Source organism: Carassius gibelio, chromosome B19 (assembly GCF_023724105.1).
Source record: "Carassius gibelio isolate Cgi1373 ecotype wild population from Czech Republic chromosome B19, carGib1.2-hapl.c, whole genome shotgun sequence".
NCBI classification, from domain to species: domain Eukaryota; kingdom Metazoa; phylum Chordata; class Actinopteri; order Cypriniformes; family Cyprinidae; genus Carassius; species Carassius gibelio.
The window spans coordinates 23,746,556-23,768,737 of NC_068414.1; the positions used below are offsets into that span (position 1 = coordinate 23,746,556).

Genomic DNA, 22,182 nt, shown 5'->3' on the forward strand with positions numbered 1-22,182 from the left:
GTGGGTTCATCCCATAGGCGTAATGGTTTTTATACTGTACAAACTGTATATTCTATGGCCCTACACCAACCCTAACCCTAACCCTCACAGGAAACTTTGTGCCTTTTTACTTTCTCAAGAAAAAATGATTCTGTATGATTTATAAGCATTTTGAAAAATGGGGACATGGGTTATGTTCCCATAAGTCACCCTCTCCTTGTAATACCTGTGTCATACCCATGTCATTATACAGAGTTGTGTCTTGATATGTCACAAAAACAAGAGCGCACACACACACACACACACACACACACACACACACACACACTGATAAAATCACTATTATAACATACGTAATGAATTGTCAAGCATAATATGATGATTTTTAATTCAATAATGTTCATTAAGTAGCACATCTCAGCTCTGCAAAACACACAAAAAAGTTATTAAAGTGTTACAAACACTGTGAGGGTGTCTCAGATTTGGCAAAATCCTCTTATCCTAAAGTTTACTCTCTCAAAAATAATAGGTCTCTTAAGATGACCACATGGGGACTTGTATAGCTTATCAGCGGCCCACCATTAAGCTGCAAGTTGTTAAGTGCAGATAAACACAACAGCACTTAGCATCAGCTGTAGGTGGAGGCGACAACTTCACTAAAATCTGACACCCGGCTTTGATTGCTAGTTGATTACAGGTCGTGGTTTCACAGCACGCTTGGGTTGAGATTAGGACTCAGCCAAATAAACAATGCTATTTTAATCAGCTACCTGTACATTCTCCCCCTGTCCTGGATCAGCTCTCTAAATTACAACACCTAGATATCGGAGGTGGCCCGGCTTCTCTGGCTCTCTCTGACCTTTATTATACACTCAAATGGCTAATCCTTCAGGGGGAATGGAATCGTAGACATACAGGGATTTAGTCGATTTCAAATGAGATATCCCACCAGCAGGTTAATACTTTACCCCCCACTGGAACTAAAACCTTGTTGAATCCCACACTGTGAGCACAATAGCATTAAAGCGAACCGAATTCAGACCAAGTGCCTGCACAACTCTGGCTCTGGGCCAATAAAGCCAAGGTCAGTGGAGACACAGCCATGTTTCTCCTGGTCCACTTCCTGATAATCCCTTTGAGCTGACCGAAAGCTGATTGTTTCAGGTGTTCTCATGCTTTTGTTATGTCCTTCCTGTGTAAGAGAAAGCTGTTCCTATCTACTGGTTGTTGAGTTCTAAGGAAAGGAAATCTTTAGGAACTGAGCAAGAGTACAAAGTGACACAATTACATTTTGTACGTAAATAATCCCTCCTACTATTTCTAAAAGGAGATGTGATTCTGTAGATGCGACTAAATGTAATACAAGTATCATATGTTTTCATTCATCTTTTAATTTTTTTTTTTTGATTTGTGAATCACTCATAAGCCTTGATTATGCTTCAAAATGACAGAACATACCATCTTACTTGAGAAGTAACAGTTTGCTGAACTTTATAATACATTTTTAAAAAATGTTTTTCTTTTTCTTTTTTGTAATGGTTCTAAATTTTTATGAATTAGTGAAATTACTTAATGTAAGAAAAAACATTTAGTGAACAAACACAGTATATGTAAACATTTCTATACATGGACAAATGTTCAGTTATTATTCTTTTAATTGATTTTAAAAAGCACAACAACTGCTTTAACCAAATCTATGATCTTGTGTGTGCCACAGATACACAATACACAGAAACAAATGCATTCAAGAGGACAAGGCCAAATATTAAAATACCACACATTGCTCACAGCCCACCACAGAACATCCATAGAATGAACTGCAATTAAGAACAAATTCATCCAAATAATGCTCCATTATAAGCAAATGTATGGCAATGCAAAATAATGTTTCCTTGAGTTCTCCCACAGAAATAAAAACAAAAGAGCGCAACTGCACTCGCAGAAAGTTATAGTTACATACTGCAGAAGTAAAAAAGAAGAATTTATAATATGATTTAGGTCCACTACATTGCATGACCAAAATGTTTCAACATGACTGCAGTGTGGTTTTAGTAAGTGACTTACATTTGACAATATTGACTGTTTTTGCTCAGTTTCGCTGATGAAACTAGTTCCAATCAAGGCCACAGCAGATCTGTTTTGTGTCTGAGCAACCAGTGCTGACAACTAATTTTCAGGCGAAGTTGATAAAGGAAGGTTGATTTTTTGCTAAAAGTTGCTAAATGACGTTGTCATTGCATGACTTATGACGCAAAACTGTCACTACAGCAAGTCTCAGAAAAAAAAAAAATATATATAATATAATATTAAAATATAACATACTATTATAATATGCATTTTTTAAATACAACACTGAATTACTGAACACATTTTTGAACAATTACAATTTTTTTTTTATTATTAGCTAGTAAACTAGTAAAAAAAATACTGTTATAGTAAAACTACAATTATAGTTTTAAGCAGTGTATAAGCAGTTTTTTGTACACAAAAATAGGACACAATCTACTATGTTAATATTGAAGAAGTTTCCATACTGATTTGTTCAGGTGTGTTTTTTTTTTTTTTTTTTTACTTGCATTTTAAATTACTCATTGTATTTTGTGTGGTCTGGTTACAGGGATGCAATGGATAATGAATAATGGATAACAGATAATTACCTAGAAAATTACTAGTACCTTTTCCATTTTTCTAGATATTTTTCTTATAATGTACTAACTGATCAACAGTCGCTGGTACAAGCTACTAACAAGGTGCATCATAAATGAACAATTATTCAATATTCGATTATTATTATCATTAAATTGAACAATTGCAAATAGCAGCTAACTTAATTCATGTGATATGTGTAGCTACAGCTAGGCATCTTTAGTTTTCTCTTGTGTGATTTAGATGGAACATGTGTGCCTTTTTATTGTTTGAGTCGCTTATCAAAAGTTGCCAAATAAAAATAAAAGCTAAATTTGTTGCTAGGTGTTTTTAAAAGAAAATGTTGCTAGGGTAGTTTGAGAAGTTGCTAAATTTAACAAAACTGGTAAGTTGGCAAAACTGCTAAGTAACACAGCATTGTTTCATTACTGAATGAATCCACGTTTTTGAATGAATCAAGTGAGTCAGTGATTCAGTAACCCATTCATAAAGCAAGCAAACTGAATTAATCAGTCGTTTGAAAGAATCTGTTGAATAATGGACTAAAGGACTCAATTCAAACAGTCATTTGCTTCCACCTACTAGTTTGGTTTCATATTTAAAGCTATCATTGCATTTTCCCCAACATTTATTATTTGTATTTTTAAAAAATATTTAAAACATTAATCTCATAAAATGACTTATGCATCAGATATTTAGTATTGTAAATGCATTGATGGCACCTCAGCTTCATCAAACAGTCTGTGTAAATGCATCTAATGCCACTTCCGATGCATTAAAAATAGCATAGATTTTTGTTTGTATCGGTATCGGCAGGTCAGACTTAAAAAAAAAAAAAAAAATCGGAAATCGGAATCAGCCAAGAAAATGGCAATGGTACATCTCTATACAGAAGCCATCATCCACTTTCTTTGGCCTGTAGGAAACACTCCAAGGGTCAAAACAGAGCAATAACATTCCATCTACTGCCTTCTTCCTGTCAGTCGTCTGCAGTGTGAGTGACTCATACGAGAAAGGTGCTCTTCATTAAGATGGGCACTTTATTTGGTGTGAATAGCATTTCTTTATTTCTATGTCAAGCCCTCGTGTGCAGAGGTGTGTGCAGTGTATAGGGCCAATGTAATAACTTACTGGAATAGACCAGTTTGAAGCCTTCTCCAGTGGCCTCCGCATCACTGTAGAACTCCAGCCAAAGGTGATTGGAGGTGCTGATGAGGGTCAGACCCAGCATAGATGAACCGGTGAAGGCGCCCAGCATGTGAGCTGCATTGTCTTTACCATCATAGATCTGGAAGGCAGTAAGATCAAATGTAGATCACAAACAACAGCAAGATAAAAAGAAAAATGTTGCCTGATGTTTGTTCTATACAGACAGAGCAAAACAGATTTAGTTTGAAAAGCCTTTCTAAGATACTCGTTATTCTTGCTCTCTGTTTATCTGGATGTGTACAGCAATGTGGATGTGCAGGACCCTCTCAGTTACACACTGTGGGCCCTATAATACATGATAGTCTGCGCATGGCCTGATACTTCATTTCTACGCAGACACAGCGAGATGAACATCACAGAGTGCTAAACTCTCATGCAGTGTGTGTTTCATTCATACTCAAAGCCGGAGCGCGCTCTCGCGCTGATATCAGGAAATTCCTAATATGGACAAAAGCTTCCAGCTATCACTGTGGTGCTCACAGGAAAACAGAAACAATAAATTGTTTTTCAAGTCATCTCCAGCAGGTGATAAATAAAGTATATGAAAAATGCAGTGCTAATTGACATAGCATTTATTACAGCATAGAAACTATTCTGCCTTATTATGTTATAAACAGTGTTTGTAGTATATAAACAAATCATTATTATTTGTTATTGTCCAGCATTTATAGATTTCTAAGCCAATTAAAAGCTAGAAATTAGAGAAAAATTTATGTTGCCTATACTACCAATCTGAAGTTTTTGAACAGTAAGCTTGTTAATTTAAAAGAAGTCCCTTCTGTTCACCAAGCCTGCATTTATTTGATCCAAAGTACAGCAAAACAGTAAGATTTTGAAACATTTTTACTAGCCTATTTAAAATAGTCGTTTTATATTTGAATATAATTCAAAATGTAATTTATTAAACATCTCGCTCTTAGAGGGAATGGGAGATGACACTCTGATTGGTTTATTGGACGTTACGCCCATTACTTATTAAGAGAATAGGGACAACCCATTCCAAAAATGCGCCCTGGCACACGGACCATTTTTTCGTCGTTCAAATATCAAAAGTGGATTTGGACATGCCCTGAGTGCACCTGTACCTTACACTTTGGGTTTAGATAGTTAAAGTAGGGCCCCTGTATGTCTTAAGATGAAAGAAAAAATTTAAATTAACGTGACGTTTATGAAGATGATAATTTAAACTGGCACAACTTGTACCTTTTAAATCCCTTTTCACATGTAAAAAAAATAATATCACTTAATTTCTGTCAAGCATGAAATTATTTTAGACAATTTTAGCCAAAAAATACAAAATGGCCTCATAAAAAAAGTCCATATGGCTTGTACACAACAGTAACTGGAGCCATATTTGTGTGTAGAACAGACTGAAATAAAAGTAGTTTTTTAAAGATTGAAATTCTTGACATTTAGCCTTATACTGCATTCACTGTAATTCGCTTCAAATAAAAAAAATAAAAAAAGTCTGCCAAATGCATACATTTAAATCTAATGCAAATGATTTGTTTGTAACTCATAATGATTCAAGAGTTCAATCCATTGACTCAATGATCCAGTTGTTCCAGTTAAAAGCTCACTGGAGTGTAAGTCTGTGTCATACACAAAGCTATCATTTGACTTTAGAAGTCTTAAACTATAGCACATGATTTCTACGTACAACATTTTATGGTGATTTTTAATAATTCTTTAAGCTAGACAAGCCCTGTCCACATTCACTTTAATTATATTGCAAAATAATGGCCCATAGCTATTCACAGTTTTGCCTTTTACATTCTGTAGAAGATATAAGATGTTAAGTAAATGAGTGAGTAAAAGAGGACAGAATTTTTTTTTTTTTGCAACTCTGTAACTATATGACTTTTTGCATAGCCAAGTTAAGGCTGCTCTGTGCCAGCTCAAAATTCAGGGTAAAGGCGCAATGCCAAGACTAAAAGCCAGACTAAATTACGCCTGCTCAGATCCAAATCAGCCCATGGTATCAAAATATAAAGTTGTAATTGCTGTGTAAATGCATTTAAGCCAGCTCTGAGCAGTCTATGTAAAGATACTTAAATGCCACTTCAGAAATGCTTCTGTATCACCTTTTTCAGTAAATTTGGCATAAATGTAGAAATACCTTCAGAATGTCACCCTGAGCCAGATGGAATGTTCTGGCAGAAATGTTGATTCCTTTCCCAGCCTGAACCTGTATGCTGTAAATGCACTCGTGGTTGTTCTCGTAGTTCATGGGGTAATTCGGTGACAGCAGAATCCCTTCATTGTTGATGACAGATGAGCCGCACTCAGCTAGAGATGGGAAATAAAACCACGGAACATTGGGGAAAAATGGAGTAACACAAGCACAGAGCTAGTAATCAAAACGTCACCTACTATTATTATATAAAGATATTCAGTTAACATTTTGCTGCTCACAAACACACCACATGGACATATTGCTGCTGTAAAAGCTCAATGTGCGCTAATACAGATCTGGCATTTTCAAAATGATTGGTCTGGACAGCACGAGTCTGCGGTGCTCGTGTGACGGCGCGTCTGGAAACCGAAATCGACAGAGCTGAGTCGCACCATCCGTAGCTTTAATTTAAAGTCCTATGTTGTTGGGGGATATAAGTTGGACTCTGAACAATAACCATCAAATGTAGATTTAATGGCACAACAGACAGTAAAAACAGGTGTATTAATATCCATCATGTATTCTGGTGCAGGAGAAAGACCAACATAAAGCAACACAGCCCGGCTGATTTATTTAACGTCCCCTTGCCGTTTCTTTCCATGCCGCTCAATGTTGTTATGACGATATTACCAGTGTCATATTTTGAATAAATCACCACTGTTACTGCCTCCATTTAGTAAATTACCTACATACACCCCCCACCTTGGTGACTCAGCCCAGAACATGATGTGAATTTACACTGGGCAAGACTTCTCGCTTTTCCCATATGCCCTTCTTCTAACTTTCATTCAGTTCTGGGAAATAAAAAAAGTAGTTAGGAGTAGTTATGTGACTGACCCAATGAGGACAACAACTGACCCGCAATCTGAATAAGTGAGGCTGTCCCATGAATTAACGTGTTGTACAAGGAGATTTGCTTTGTTGCCTGTTTTGTTAAGCGTAATAAAAATTCCTACTGTAAGTGCAGTTTTGAAGTGGTCCAGGGAACGTGGTTTGAGCTGGGATTGCAAGCACTCCTTTCAAAAGTAATGATTGCTGAATTGGAGTTTGGAGTTTGGATTCCTGCTTCATTCACACAACCTGATCCAATATGACAGGCAACTTGGAAAAATGGGGAACTTTAGAATGCTACTTTCAGTGAGGAAGGCAGTATGTTCAAAAATGATGCGAGTTTCTGGGAGTTTGAGAATCAAGTCAGATCCCAGAGTTTATGAAGTGATGTTTAATCTGACAGAGCAGGAAGTCTGAGATGAGCTTGGGGGAAGAAAAAGTGATTGTTATTCCATGCATACTCTTTTTAACAACTGTCAAAAAAAGTTTGTTAAATTAAAAGGATTGTTCACCTCAAAAATTTAAATTTTGAACATTTACTCAACCTAATGTTGTTTCAAACTTTCTTTTTTTCTGTGGAACATTAATAAAGATTTTTTTTTCATACAACGGCATTCAAAGGTAACAAACTGTTTGAAAGTGAAAGTGATGTGACATTCAGCCAAGAATGGTGACCCATACTCAGAATTCGTGCTCTGCATTTAACCCATCCGAAGTGCACACACACAGAGCCGTGAACACACACCAGGAGCATTGGGCAGCCATTTATGCTGCGGCACCCGGGGAGCAGTTGGGGGTTCAGTGCCTTGCTCAAGAGCACCTAAGCCGTGGTATTGAAGGTGGAGAGAGCACTGTACATGCACTCCCCCCACCCACAATTCCTGCCAGCCCAAGACTCAAACTCACAACCTTTCGATTGCGAGTCCAACTCTCTAACCATTAGGCCACGACTTCCCCTAACTTTTACCAACATTCCCCTTGATGAATGTAGGTAACCAACATTCATCAGAATATCTTCTTTTGTACTCCACTGAAGAAAGTCGGGTTTGGACCAACAAAAGGGTAAGTATTGTAAATGACAGATACTGTACATTTTTGGGTGATCTGTCCCTTTATTTCCTTCCTTCTCGTCAATGGTGGACCCGGTCATAATCCGGTGGCAATGTTTCACCTGAAGCCGTGCAAAGCTGTCACAGACGCACACTCCATTCAATACCTCTGTTACTCATATACATGATTTCAAATGCATGACATTTTAATAAAAAAAAAAAAAAATTGTGATCTCTCAAACTTAATAATTATTCCTCTGAACCAAACCAGCTCATGCACAGGTCAGGTACTGAGCCCCCCTAAGACAAAAAAATCCTAAAATCGCCCCTGGCACAGACCTTTGGTCACTCAGGAACTTACAGAAACACAGGACAGGTTTTATGCATACTTAACTATCATCACACTCATCTGTGGAAGGAATGAAGGATACGCAGTGGCAGATTCTGGCACAGGCGATACTGGCCATTGCCTAAGGCAGCAGTGTCCCCTGCGTGCCACTCCTGCACACATCAGACGAGCACTCCAATTCTCCTGCTAATGGACTTGGAGCGATGATATTGTCATACAGGACATGTCAGCTTAATCAAATCACAAAATAAAATGTCGTGATACACACAGACATCCAGTTTTCAATTATAGTATTATTTGAAATTATATTACTCCTGAAACTGTATGAAATTTATTTTACTGTCCATGTGATAATCACAACCCCCTGTCAAGTGATATCATAAAATAAATGAATAAAATAATAAACAAAAATAAATAAATAAAACAAGTAAATAAATTGTAAAATACAAGTAAATAAATACAGTATACAGTAGTTTATTTATACAATACCATCAAAAAAAAAAAAAAAAAAAAAAAAAAAAAATCAAGGCATCACTGTTTTTTGGTACTTTGATTCAACAAGGATGTTTTAAATGGATCAAAAGATTTTTATTTGAAATAAATGCTGTCATTTTGACATGCTGTCATCTGAAAGATCATGTGACACTGAAGTCTGGCTTCTTAAAATTAATTTTATATATTAAAATATATCTTGTGTGTGTGTGTGTTTTTGTACAAAGATAATCCACAACAAACACTAGTGTCTTCAAGTATTGCTCTCTTTCACAGGATACCATAATAAGCAACAATCAGCTGGATCGAGAGTGAATGTTACATCCTCTCAAAAAAAGATAGATGTGGTCATTTAGAAAAATGGTCTCATTTAAAACAATTAAACAATGAATGAAATGCATTGTGGAGCCTAACACAAATCCCTATTCTCTTGCAGACTATAAACAAAACATGCATCAATCAAGCAAATGGTTTATACGCAGTGTAAATGCATGCATACTAAATGGCCGCTGCAAACAAGTGTCTTGTTTCTCATCCAGTGGAAAAGGATTTTTGCCTGTTGAATCTTTGTGTTTGATTTCTTTAAGCCAGTCGCCTGGCACCATGGAAGGCCAATCTGATAAGATCCGCTTCTGGTAAAGAGACAGGCTTTACTTCCTTTGGTGACAACATCATTTGTGGGGTATACAGAAAGGATTCGGTGTGCTCCTGTAAGCCACTTTCAATCTGTTTCTTCTAATGTTAAGGCTCTTCTCAATCGCTGGATGAGAGTTCAGACAACAGTCACCAGACAAAATGTTCGCCTCTATTAGACGTTGCTGTTTGGCTTGAATTTATTGTCACTCTGTGTAGTCATGCCTGCCTCTTGTTTGGTTTGCTTGGAAACAGACAAAGATTGTCCAGATTGTCCAGAAGGCTCATTCAGACAGAAGTAAATGTTTCAGCCCATGGACGCAGGATCAAAGACTGCCATTTGCTCAACTACTGAGAAACTGCTGTTGTGCAAAAATGGCAGAACGCAAGGGTAAAAGAGCATCCTGAAAGCCACACTATCTGATTAATTTGGCTAAAGAACTTTTGAGATGGATCTGATCATAGAACATATCTTCTTATTACTGCAAATAAATTGTAGACAGACAACAAGACTGCAAAACTTTACTGGTGCAAATGGTTTCTAACCCATGCCATGTATTCATACATATCATTTGACTGAAAAAAATTTACAGACATTATTTCATAGTTTCAAATAGAAGGAAAACGCAATAATTTTTGTTATATTCAGGTTGAAATGTAATGAAATTTTAAGTGAGCAAGCTTATAGAAAATATCAAGTAGTTTCATTTTTTCTTTTTTTAACTATTTTAATTATTATTAATATAACTTTTTATTGGTATTACACAACCCTGTAGATGCTATTGCTATAGAAATATAAAACAGGATAAAATCAGCAAGGTAGGAAACAAACAGGAAAAATATCCGGTTACAATATTTATTTGTTATTCATAGTCTTAGTCATAGAAAAAAATAGATATTTTCAGGAAGAAAAATATACTTTTCTGAAAGTTATGTTGAATCAAGTGCTAAAATGCAGGGTTGTGAGGCTTTACAAAGAGAATGAATTATGAATGATGAAAAGCTGTATTCACGTGAATGCCCTGCATATGTATTACTTTTAGATCGTGAGCCACCATCCTTAAAAACCCTATGTTTGTCAAACCCACAAATATCAGTTGTAAACCTCTTGAACAGAAAATGCATCTAACCATGTGAATTACACAAACCTCCTCAACAGGAGCTTTGCACTACAAGGGTGATATGATGAAAGGCAACATGAAAGCTCTTGTACTGTATACCATAACCTGTATTTCCATCCAGCATGTCATCTGGCACAATAACATAATGAACTCACTGATACAGCTCAGTGCCTACTGAGAGGCAATTTTGCTTCCGTTTCTTTCATAAGGTGAGCGGACCGCCTCAAGTGCAAGACAGTATTCTAACTCATTTAGGCATTTATCATTATCGAAGCATCATGGGGTGCACATTGCTTAATTCCCTTGTAATTTGGCTGTGCAGTTTCCAGATAACTCAGACGACCAGCGTAAAAATGATTTTCACAGCAAATGATCCATTGGTATAGGGTTCACCGAAGCCACATTTCACTTTTCCCCCACTTCCCTTAAGGCAGGGTTGTTCTGTGTTAATCTAACTAATCCTTGGCGTAAACAGTAAGAAAAAAAAAAAAATGGAGGTAAGTCTTGATGGTATGACTAGACATTCCATCAGGGGACTTCGATATTTACCAGGCCTTTTGTAAACACGGGAAACAAGCACATTTGAAATTGGGGTGTTTGGGAAAAACAAATCAATTTGAAATGCAGTAGCAATGCAGGCGAAACATTGCTGAAATTGCTTTATGATGGAATATGACCTTCTGAACCACAGGAAACAAAACTGAAGGGAAACCAAAACTGATGAATCTGCAATTCAGTGTTTGTGTGGGTCAGAAGCTCGAACCTCCCTGACAGATAATCAGGTAAACTAAATTCTGAAACACAATTTAAATTCCAAACACATCACACCTGTTCACACACCAGTTAGGAGGTGTGCCTCTGCGTGTGTGTCTGTAGAGCAAGTTGAAAGGGCTTACATAATCAGACACACACCAAATAAATACTCATGTTCTTTCTATGGTAGACTCAGTATGTTGCAAGGTCAACAAAAAGCACAAACAGGAATGGAAGTAAACCTAGATGGAAAACACCTAGGGACCTATCATACACCCGGTGCATGTCGTTTAATTAGCAAATGCATTTGCGCTCATTTGTGCGCCCATGGGCGTGCTGGTCTAAAAAAGAAGTGTGTTTAGACGCATTGCTGACGCATTGCTGGCGCATATATATATATATATATATATATATATATATATATATATATATATATATATATATATATATATATATATATATATATATATATATATATATATATGCCTACATGTCATGATGGATAGTCATCGCATGTATCAGAATCTATTTGCTCACACACGAGCAGCTCCGTTTCATCTCAGAGATGCGTTCTGTCTTTGCGCTTACCAAATTCCTACATGTAAATAGCAAATGCGTTATGGCACGAGCGCAACTGCCTCTTAAAGGGAATGGAAGATTAGACTCTGATTGGTTTATTGCACATTAAAAAACATGCCTAAAAAACACCCATTACTCATTAAGAGAATAGGGACAACCCGTTTAGACCATGCGCCTGGGCGCACCAACCGTTTTTCCATCGTTAAAATAGCAAGTGGATTTGGACACGCCCTGAGTGCACCTGCGCTGTGCTTTTTTATTTACTCATTTAATTTACGCATGCAAATGGATGGACAGATCAGGATTGCCAGGTCTGTATTAAAAAAAAAAAAAACAGCTGAAAGCAAATTGCTACCCAAAATAGTCCAATCACGAACAAAACCAGCTTAATCCGTTCTGGGGGAAACAGGCTGTCAAAATTGCACCAAAATCATGCCAAAAATTTTTTTTAAATCGCACGTAAACCCACAGACAGAAAAATAAAGCCCATGGCAGCAGCATAAAAGGATCCTAATTCCACAGGAAAACCATGGACGGACGGACTGGATGGATGGATAAATGGATGAATGGATGAATGAACTAATTAATGAATGAGTGGATGGATGGATGGGATGGAACGGAACAGAAGAGAACAGAACAAAGATCAGAACATAACAGACAGATCGTGCCATCCATGCTTTCCTCACAAGTCCTTGTATTTCCCTTACGGAGAACTAGGATGGATTAAGCTGGCAGAAACATTTTTTAACCAATGATAATCAGTGGAAATCCTTTTGTTATCCTTTTACTCCTAAATTAAAAGCAAACTGCTTAATGCAGCACGAGATGAGATTTTGCCATTCTAAAACCCCTCAGGGAGCCCGACACAAGCGAAGTCACAGCTACCCAAGCCTGTTGTCAGATGACAAAATATTAAAGGTAACAATATTGACATTTTTCATAAGCTTAATAGGCCTAAAGTTCACTTTAACGGCATTGTAACCCATTATACTGATTAGAGGAGAGCTGTGCACTTCTCTCTGTGGACTATAGAGAGAGGAGAGGAAGAGTCCAAGAAAGAGGCTGTTGTATTGAAAACACAAAAGACAGGCAACTGACATTGAAATACATTGTGAAAAAGTAAAAAACCCTGCTGGGTGAAGAATCTGAAAGACATCAGTACAAAATGGACTGACTGCAAAGTTTGTTTAATGCTCAGCAGTATGTCCTCCAAAACATTATTCCCTTGTTTTCTGCTGAATTGTCCTTCTGGTTGCCTTGAAAGTCCTGCAGTTTTCAGTCTCAACAACATATGAACTTTTTTTGTTCTTCCTAACAAGATGTTGGCATGAGAACAATTTTTTTTTAATCAAAAAGCATTGCTCCATAATGAGCTGCCCATTTAGTCATTAGCCCCTTTCACACATAGTCTTTACTGGTAAATTAGCGTTTGGAAAATGTGTGAGCAGGATCTTTTCAAAAACACCAGTAAATCGGTTCTGGCAATTTTCTGGAAAGAGAAGCTGTAACATTACCAGTAAATTACCGGTGTGATTCTATGTGTGAACAAAGAATAGGATTAATGGTAGGAGGTTGTACAAGGTAAGATGCACTGACATAAGAAGTCTGCTTTAGGCCGATCATAAAGCTTTTTCGGAGTTGTGTTGCTTTTAATAGTATTTCTATATGAATGTGTGCTAGAAAGATGCATGACCATAATACAGTCTTGCATTTGAGACCTTGCCTTTTCTATTCATCAGCACTGCGGCTCCGAAGTTAATACTGCATACTATAGTAACTATTATGTGCACTGTGTTTTTAAGAGCAAAAACATGTTTTGTATGATCTGAAATTATGACATCACAGAATATTTGTGTATTTACCGGAAATAAAGTTATTTGGGTAATTTTAAAGTAATTTAAAAGGTTTCATGAGTAAAAGGGGCTAATGTGATGTACAGTGCAGAATCTGAATTATTTTTCACAAGGTAATGAAACAAGGACATATAACCTGGAAAACATTCTACCGTACGACAATTATCAAATTAATAAAATACTTCTTTGCTAAATTGACCAAATCATTAATGAAATGTAAACTAGCTCCACATGCACAATAAGCATTAAGATCCTACAACTGTAAAGATTGTGCAAGTTTGCGCAGGTTCTTTCCATATACAGGCCTTTCTCCAGACAGAATGCAACCGCTTTGATCTTTTTTTTTTACAGCAGAAATCATCTTTTTATTCTCTTAAAAGAACCGTGCCTCAAAACACACACTTTAACAGTTTTGCAAAATACATAAAACATTAAGAATAAATGATACATTTTGAGTTTGGATATAAGAGCATCTTCAATCATCCACTTAGGGAATCCATATATATTAATATTACCGTTAGCATGGTATTGGTGGTACAAAAAAAGTCCTCATCCAAATGAGAAACTCCAGCAGTGCTTTAATCACGAGGATTCAGTTAATGTCTCTCCTTGGCATTTGCAATAGAAGCACTGAAGCTTAATGCATTAAAAATGTACAAGACGTGCCCTGTAAGATATAGCTTGCAACAAAGAAGCCTTAAAAATACAGTTTTAATATCTATGCTAATGATAAAACCTTCCTCTACCGTGAAAAAGGAATGAACAAATGGTGGAAAACGAGATGGTCATGAAAGTTTTGCCAGCTAGAACGACGGGGATCAACATATTGAACAGTTTTTCACAGCTGCAATTAAAGTTTAGAATATATTATGAATTACGAATGATATGAGTGATGGCTTCGCATGAATAATTGATAAGGCGATTATACATTCATAAAGCATGTCATCATATATCAGTCATGGGATGGCTGCAACTCCCCGCAGAAACACAATTTATCGATCTGTGCCTTTGGCTACGATAAATATGTACCAGCATGCAAATCAGCAATCTGACACATTCTAAAGCATAATTTTTATGAGCGTGTTTACTGTAGATTGAGCTACTCTGCATCGTGTGTTTAAAAAAAAAATAGAAATACAACATTTCCATGTGATCATGGAAACAATGAATCTACACTCCATCTGCCCAGACCTAGTAAAGTAATAATAATACTGCTAATAATCATATTTTTAATACTTTAATTATACTTTATTAAGTACTACATAAAATATCTACCATCAACGCCACACATTTTCTCATTAACACCACATCCTCCTTATTTTACATGACACACAGTACTAATTTATTATTAGTCATTATAAACATTATATATCTTATAAGAAACAAATGAGTAAATATTAAAATCAATGATTGGGCTACCTCTGTTACTTCACTAGTGACTAGAGCTGGCCACAAAATAAATAAAAATACCAACAACCTTTGTATCCAAAATATCAAAAAAAAAAAAAAAAAACATGTCATATGTAAAAAAAAAAAAAAAAGTATAATACTAATAAAAATAATACAAAAAGTACATTGTTCCTTTTGAATTGCTGTAAATGAAGAGCGATGCTTTGTGCTTCTAAATGGTGCAGTTACAATCAGGGCCACATTAAGACCCCACTGGCCCCTGGGACTATGACTTAATCAAGGACAGGGCCCCTATCAAAATAATGATATATACACACACACACACACACATATGTTAAATAGGATTCTTATGCTATCAAATTTTTTTACACTATCGGAGTCAATGGGGACCAGAAACATTCTGGTTATTAACATTCTTCTAAATATCTTCTGTTATGTTGAGGAGAACAAAGAAATTAATACAGATTCTCACAAAGACGGGCATTTTGACACATAACTATGTGTATTTGAATGTTTAAGCACAAGGCGTGAAAAAGAGCAGGAGCGCGCCACACGTATCAGGCTGAAACCATCTTAACACACATTTAACGACATGAATTCTGCCCCACTGCTTAATGTCCATGAATTGTTTTAAATCATTTGTTTTTAAACCACAATGCTTAAAGCATGTTTAAGCTTACATTATGACACGCAAAATGATTGAAATTTTTTTCGACCATGTTATTTCCACATTATTGCCACAGCCATATCACCCGGCAGCCCAAGACTGGTTGCCCACTGAAGCTAAGCAGGGCTGAGCCTGGTCAGTACCTGGATGAGAGACCTCCTGGGAAAACTAGGTTGCTGTTGGAAGAGGTGTTAGTGAGGCCAGCACGGGGTGCTCACCCTGTGGTCTGTGTGGGTCTTAGCGCCCCAGTGTAGTGATGGGGACACTATACTGTCAACAAGCACCATCCTTCGGATGAGACGTTAAACCGAGGTCCTGACTCTCTGTGGTCATTAAAAATCCCATGGCACTTCTTGTAAAGCGTAGGGGTGTAACCCCGGTGTCCTGCCCAAATTGCCACATATGATTGTAAAGTGCTTTGGGTGTACAACAATAAGGCACTATATAAATGCATCATTCATTTATTCATTAATTCATTCCCAACCCTTAAGTGAAGAGGCCTATATAGATTTGTTCAAACATAAAAAGCCAAATACATCCATCAAGTTAATAATCAAACTAACCTAAAATCTGTGTGGACGATGGTGATGTTTTTACATGCTCCATGCTGTTCCACATCTTCTACCCTATTCTAGCCCTATTGTTAATCTGACCCTGGTTACAATATCTATCAGCAGGGACTAATAGGGTCATGCTAACCTCGAACCTTTAACTCCTTCCAAGGTTTCCTCCTCATGTACTTAAGAGTTCTTAAGTAAGTTTCCGGCACTGTTGCCTTTTATTTCCTTACCACAGAGTTTGTAAGGCAGCAATCTCTGTAAAGCACCTTTGACAGAAACTGTATTGTGAAAAGCTCTATACAAATCAATTCAACTAAACTGATTATATCTGAGAACTTTAGCCTTGGATATGTGTTTGAAGCACATGATCACCACTGAATGCATTATACAGCTCTGCGTTTGCATTATGACTTTAATTGAAATGTGGCCTTTGTGGGCAGCTTCCCATTCTTTAGACCACTGCCCGAGGTTCTATAAAGATGACCTCACTGACATCTTCATGTTTTTCAACATCTGGACCGCCAGCAAATGAATACCTTCCACACACACAAAGTCACTACTTATAATGTGATTACCATGGTACAAATAGACATTCTTACTCTATTCAAATCTTGTCTATAAAACAAACCATGTGTGTGAGTGCTTTACTAGCAAATCCCAAGGTTCTTAATATCTCAAACCTCACGCCTGCTAAAATGGAGCTGTAATACTGATTTATCACAGCATAATCTCAACCATACAAAAGCAGCACCTTGTCTTGGATAATATGTGTTAACATTCGAGTTAAGTGATTCACTTTATGTTAACAGTAAGTATGTGTCAGGGAAGATGCCCCGTGGTCTATGAATGAGAAAAAGTGTAATGTGTGATCAGATAATGTAATTCTTATTGCAACCCATCGAACAGGCTTGACTCAACTCATAAACTTCACCCGCATATGATTAATAGCACTATAAGAGAAAGATCGGATGCTGCAGAAGACTTTACCAGCGGAAAGATTCATCTTGAGGAACATATTAAAGAAAGCAGGATGGGAAATTGCTGGCTTATTCTCTGTGGTTCTGCATTGGATTTAACATTTCTCCTTGAACAGATCTGTGATGTTACTGTTTTATTTATATTGGATTGATTTTAAAGTTTAAAGCTGGGCCATGTAATGTTGGTGCCACCAGTGTCAAAAAGTTCAACTGAAAATAAAAAAAGAAACACTTGTTGCTCAGAGGTCAGGCCAAACAGAGAGCCCCATCCCCAGGGTCAGAGGGAGTTCATATTGTGCCGCTATGCCTATATTGTGTCTAACACACTTGCTTATTCTAACCCCTAGCCCTAACAGTTGCCTAGAAGGTCATGTTGTCCTCATTTAAAAAAATAACATTGGTATTGTTTTTTCTTTTGCAATGTAAAATCGATATTTGTGATGGACAGAAGGGAAAGCTGAGGCCTGTGTTACTGTCAAGATTTTGATCAATACACTGCCTTGTCTACCTCCCTTCAAGTGGAACTAAAAATACTCTCTGCTCCTCCAGGTGTTAAAGTACAGAGATGCAAACTCATCAGGGGTTGAAAAGTGGCAAAGATTAAAGGGATAGTTCACAAAGAAAAATGAAAATTAACCCATTATTTACTCACCCTCAAGCCATCCTAGAAGTATATGACTTTCTTATTTCAGATTAATGCAATTGGAGTTATATTAAATAATGTCCTGGCTCTTCCAAGTTTTGATAATGGCAGTGAATGGTGGTTGAGATTTTGAAGCTCCAAAAATCCAACATAAAATGTACTCCACATGCGTCTGAGGGTTAATAAAGGCTTCCTGAAGTGAATTGATGCATTTAGAAAAATATCTATATTTAAAACTTTATAAATCCGGACGATGTAGGATGGACGTAGGCATAGTGTAAGCTCAAGTGATAAGCAGAACCAAGTTTTGTTTACAGCAAAGGAAAACCAGTCTCCTCTTGGCTAATATTGAAATCCTCCGACATTTTTCTATTACATTGAAATCCTTGTTTTGTACTTCTAATTTATGAACAGTGTTTTGTTTTGTTCTCTCTTCTGCGCTTCCGAATTCGTCACTTTTCACCAGAGCTTATGCTAGCCTACATGATCTGCCACTCTCCTGTGAACGCACAAATGACAGTTAGAAGATGCTAGAGATTACGAATGTTACATTTGTAAAAATTTTCTTACACAAGTGTATCACTTAGCTTCAGGTGGTCTTTATTCACTCCCTGGAACCATATGGAGTACTTTTTATGATGGATGGTCATACTTTTTTGGGCTTAAAAATTTTGACCGCCATTCACTGCCATCAAAGAGTCTATATATACTCAAAGAGTTTTTATTTATTTATTTTGTAATAGAAAAATGTGTTAGACATAAGGAAGTTATGATTATTTTTGTGTACTTTTGAACTGTTATGGTTACATGCTCTATCTGTCTTTCTACATTCATATTTCAGTGTGATTCATTGGCTAAAAAAGAGAAAACACAACATAAACAGAGTTAAAGATTAATCTGACTGATAGTATTGGTTTTTCCTCCAGAATTTTTATAGGTCACAATGATATTGCTATTGTGGCTTATTTTGGCCATGCATTGAAAATCGGATATTGTGTCAGGCCAAATAGATGTGACAAGCAAATGAGTGAAAACAAGGTAGGTGTAGGTGCACAGTGCCACCCCTGCAAGAAGCATGCCATCCATAAATAGATCTGCCACCGGATGGACTAACTTTGTTTGGACTTGATCCTTGATCTCCAGAACTGATTCATTTTTTAGCACTGGACAATGCAACAGAAAGAGAATCGTGGGGACACAACCTCCTGGTTGAGGGTAGAACTATATAAATAAATAAATTTGAACACAAACAGCCATGATAAATGCAGTTATTACTTTTTTCAATTAATGTGAAAAATGGCCGGTGACCCCTCATGACCAGAGAAAAGTGTAGAGTTACTAGCAAACCTCCGAAAGTTCTCCATTATTATAATTGCCATTTTGTTTATGCCCCTGTCTTGTGACATGCATGGCTAACTTCCAAATGATGCCGCTTCAGCCCACTCTGTCTACGTCTGATGAATGCTTTATTGCCGAGGAGTCACTTACTGACACCGGTGAGCATGATACACTGAGAGATACAATCAAGAAACACTGAAACATGACAATAGCAGCACTAAATCACTCCAAATGCTCTCGGCAGGAGCCAGCCAAGCTGAATTGTGAAAGCAACTGTGAAAGAAGTTTGGCGTGGCAAACCGCTCCTGTCCTGGAGTTTATTAGCTCTAGGAACCCAAATGGAAACATCACCTTTTTTATTTGTATTATTAAAATAATTGTAATGTTATTGTGACAGCCTTAAGGTCTTTTCACACCAAGGACGATAACTATAAAGATATAGTTTAAAAATCAGTCTCAATATTAAAGAATAGCAGAGTCCACACCACAGCTATAACAATAAAGGCACAGAGAAACAATATCGTTGGAATCTCTTTCAGAATTTTTTTTTTCCAGTTGATTAATGATAAAAACATTGACAGCCAATCAGAATCAATCCTCCAATGACGAGCTCGAGAATTTAAAGCGGCAGACGAGTGTGCGCTTGGAATAAACAGATGATATCGTCCTCTGGTGTGGACGCTAATATAGTTATCTTTAAAGTTATCGTTCTTGGTGTGAACAGGCCTTCAACAAGACTTCATTCACCTGCATTATATTAAAAAGAAACTGAATTCTTCAATTAAAATCTTCGTATTGAGGAATACAGTCATAGAAGCTTAAATAGATATGAGGCAGAGTAAATAATGACAGACGTTTCATTTTTAGGTGAACTGTCTCTTTAAACCATTCACTGTTTGAATCTGATTCATCCCCCATAAAAACAGGTTAATCATTAAAGGCATTTCTGTCATTGGACAGTCAAAGTGAATACTTCAGCGTTATCTTTATTTAGAATCAGCAATATGTCCATGTGGTGTGCCATTTGGTAAAAAAACAAGAGAATAAAGTTTAAGTGAATGAAAACAGCTGACAACGTACCAACACACCTTGGCAGAGGTGCGCTCCACATGCGCCGACCCCCTCCCAGGCAAATGATTTCTGGTGCTCCCTCCAGGCGGTAGCCCATATTGCAAGAGAAGGAAAGCGTATCTCCGATGCCAAAGCTGTAACCGTTACGGCGCCCAAAATGTGGCACTCCTGGATCCTCGCACGGCTCCAGGTTGTATTCTAGGGGAAACAGAATTTGAAAGATTACACATTAACCTGTTAATAAATAATAACCTAATAAATATTTATTAGGGGTTGGGTAAACATAATGAACACGAAAATATGAAAATATTTTTATTGTTTTTATCTTTTCTTATTTAGATTTTAATTATGCCTCTATTTAAAAAAAAGCATTTTATGATTTTTAAAAAACATATTTTATTTGCTATTTTCATGCATTCTTTTTCTGTTTTTATTTTATTTTAAGCTAATACAATTTTTCTGTTTTTAATATAAAAATTAATTTGTATTTAATTCACCATTGACAGTTCACAAATCTTTAGGGTTTTAGAAAAGTATAAAAATGTTCACAAAAAAGAGAAACTGCAAGAGGATTCAGCTGCCGTTCTTGTGCTCTACAGAGGCTCTATTCTCAGGATATCCCTCACCTGAAAATGTGATGTTGAAACCTTCGTAGGAGATGGAGAAATCAGATATGAAGCGGAGCTGGGCCTTGAAGTTGCCATAGAGCCCCGCGTTGATGGGCGTGGGCAGTTCTGCGCCTGTGAGGCGGGCGAGCGGCTGAACAAAACTCCCATTCTCAGTGATGAGCAGGTAGTCATGATGGTCCTCCAGGTGGAAGGTGTTAAAGGTGAACTGAACGCCTATTGGGGAAACAAGAACAATTCACAAATGAACCATTTAATAATACAGTTCCAAGTTTTTGGTCAACCTCTGACATTCACTGTCTGGTGGAGCTTGGAGCAGGAAGAAAAAAAACTGGCAAAAAAGAAAAGAATAAAAAGGAATGATCAAGCATTTAGGGTCAACTTCATTATATAAGGCAGAAGGGACTTGTGGGCTCCACTAAGGGTATAGCCTACTCATTAGACCCAGGAGAAAGGAGGCCCATTCATTCAAACTTTGTTCTCGGGCCCTGTGAATTTAAGCAGTGGCTCTTGGCTGAGGTCACGTAGGACAAAGAAAATTTTGATACTGACCCTTTTTTGGCTTTGTGTCAGAAAGAGAAAAGTGTTTTTTTTAGTCTCAAGCGATCTGTCCACTAAACATAATGGACTTCAGAATTGATATGCATTAGCAGCCATGGGAAATTAAAATTCAGAGGAAATTTCATTATTCTGAACTCAAAGGTTGTATAATGATATTTCAAAGTAGGGCATTGACAAGTACCTAAATCTGTATTCATGACAGTTTGTACCTACGGCTGGCTTCAGCTAGACTATGTGCTTTTCATCCTGTTGTCAATTTGTATATTATTGTTCAGCATTTGGCCTGTCAAAATAAATGCTTGTATAACTTTGAATAAGCAGGGAAGAGATTGCAGGTAAGGTGCATCAATTGCTGCTTTACCTTTGCCATGGCTGACTTCCACAGTCCAGGTGCAGTTAAGGGAGCTGGGGTAGACCTCAGGGTATCCCGGGGACAGGATGGTGCCTCCAGGTCCTCGAACATCACCCCCACAGAGTGCTAAAGGGCAGAAGGAAGAAGGCTATTTAAAAAGATCTTTCACTTACAGTTAATTCAATGGCTGCAAAAGGAACTATAACTCTTCTATCAGCCCATATACTGGGATTGTCATGTAAAATGTCGAAGGTGAATTCATATTTATACCTTAGTTCCTTGGGATTGAAACGTCTAAGCACTTACT

At 37.1% G+C, this 22,182-nt stretch overlaps 1 protein-coding gene across 2 annotated transcripts in view; it reads right to left on the bottom strand.

The window, feature by feature from the left end:
• The window catches only part of csmd3b (CUB and Sushi multiple domains 3b), a 403,590-nt gene that overhangs the window by 121,578 nt on the left and 259,830 nt on the right, over positions 1-22,182 (bottom strand). For both annotated transcript variants that reach the window (XM_052583645.1, XM_052583646.1), the window contains exons 19-23: positions 21,885-22,001; positions 20,963-21,178; positions 20,346-20,534; positions 5,954-6,123; positions 3,757-3,913 (exon numbers count right to left, since the gene is read on the bottom strand). In XM_052583645.1, the coding sequence (XP_052439605.1) occupies positions 3,757-3,913; positions 5,954-6,123; positions 20,346-20,534; positions 20,963-21,178; positions 21,885-22,001 (849 nt within the window). The remainder of the gene's footprint in view (positions 1-3,756; positions 3,914-5,953; positions 6,124-20,345; positions 20,535-20,962; positions 21,179-21,884; positions 22,002-22,182) is intronic.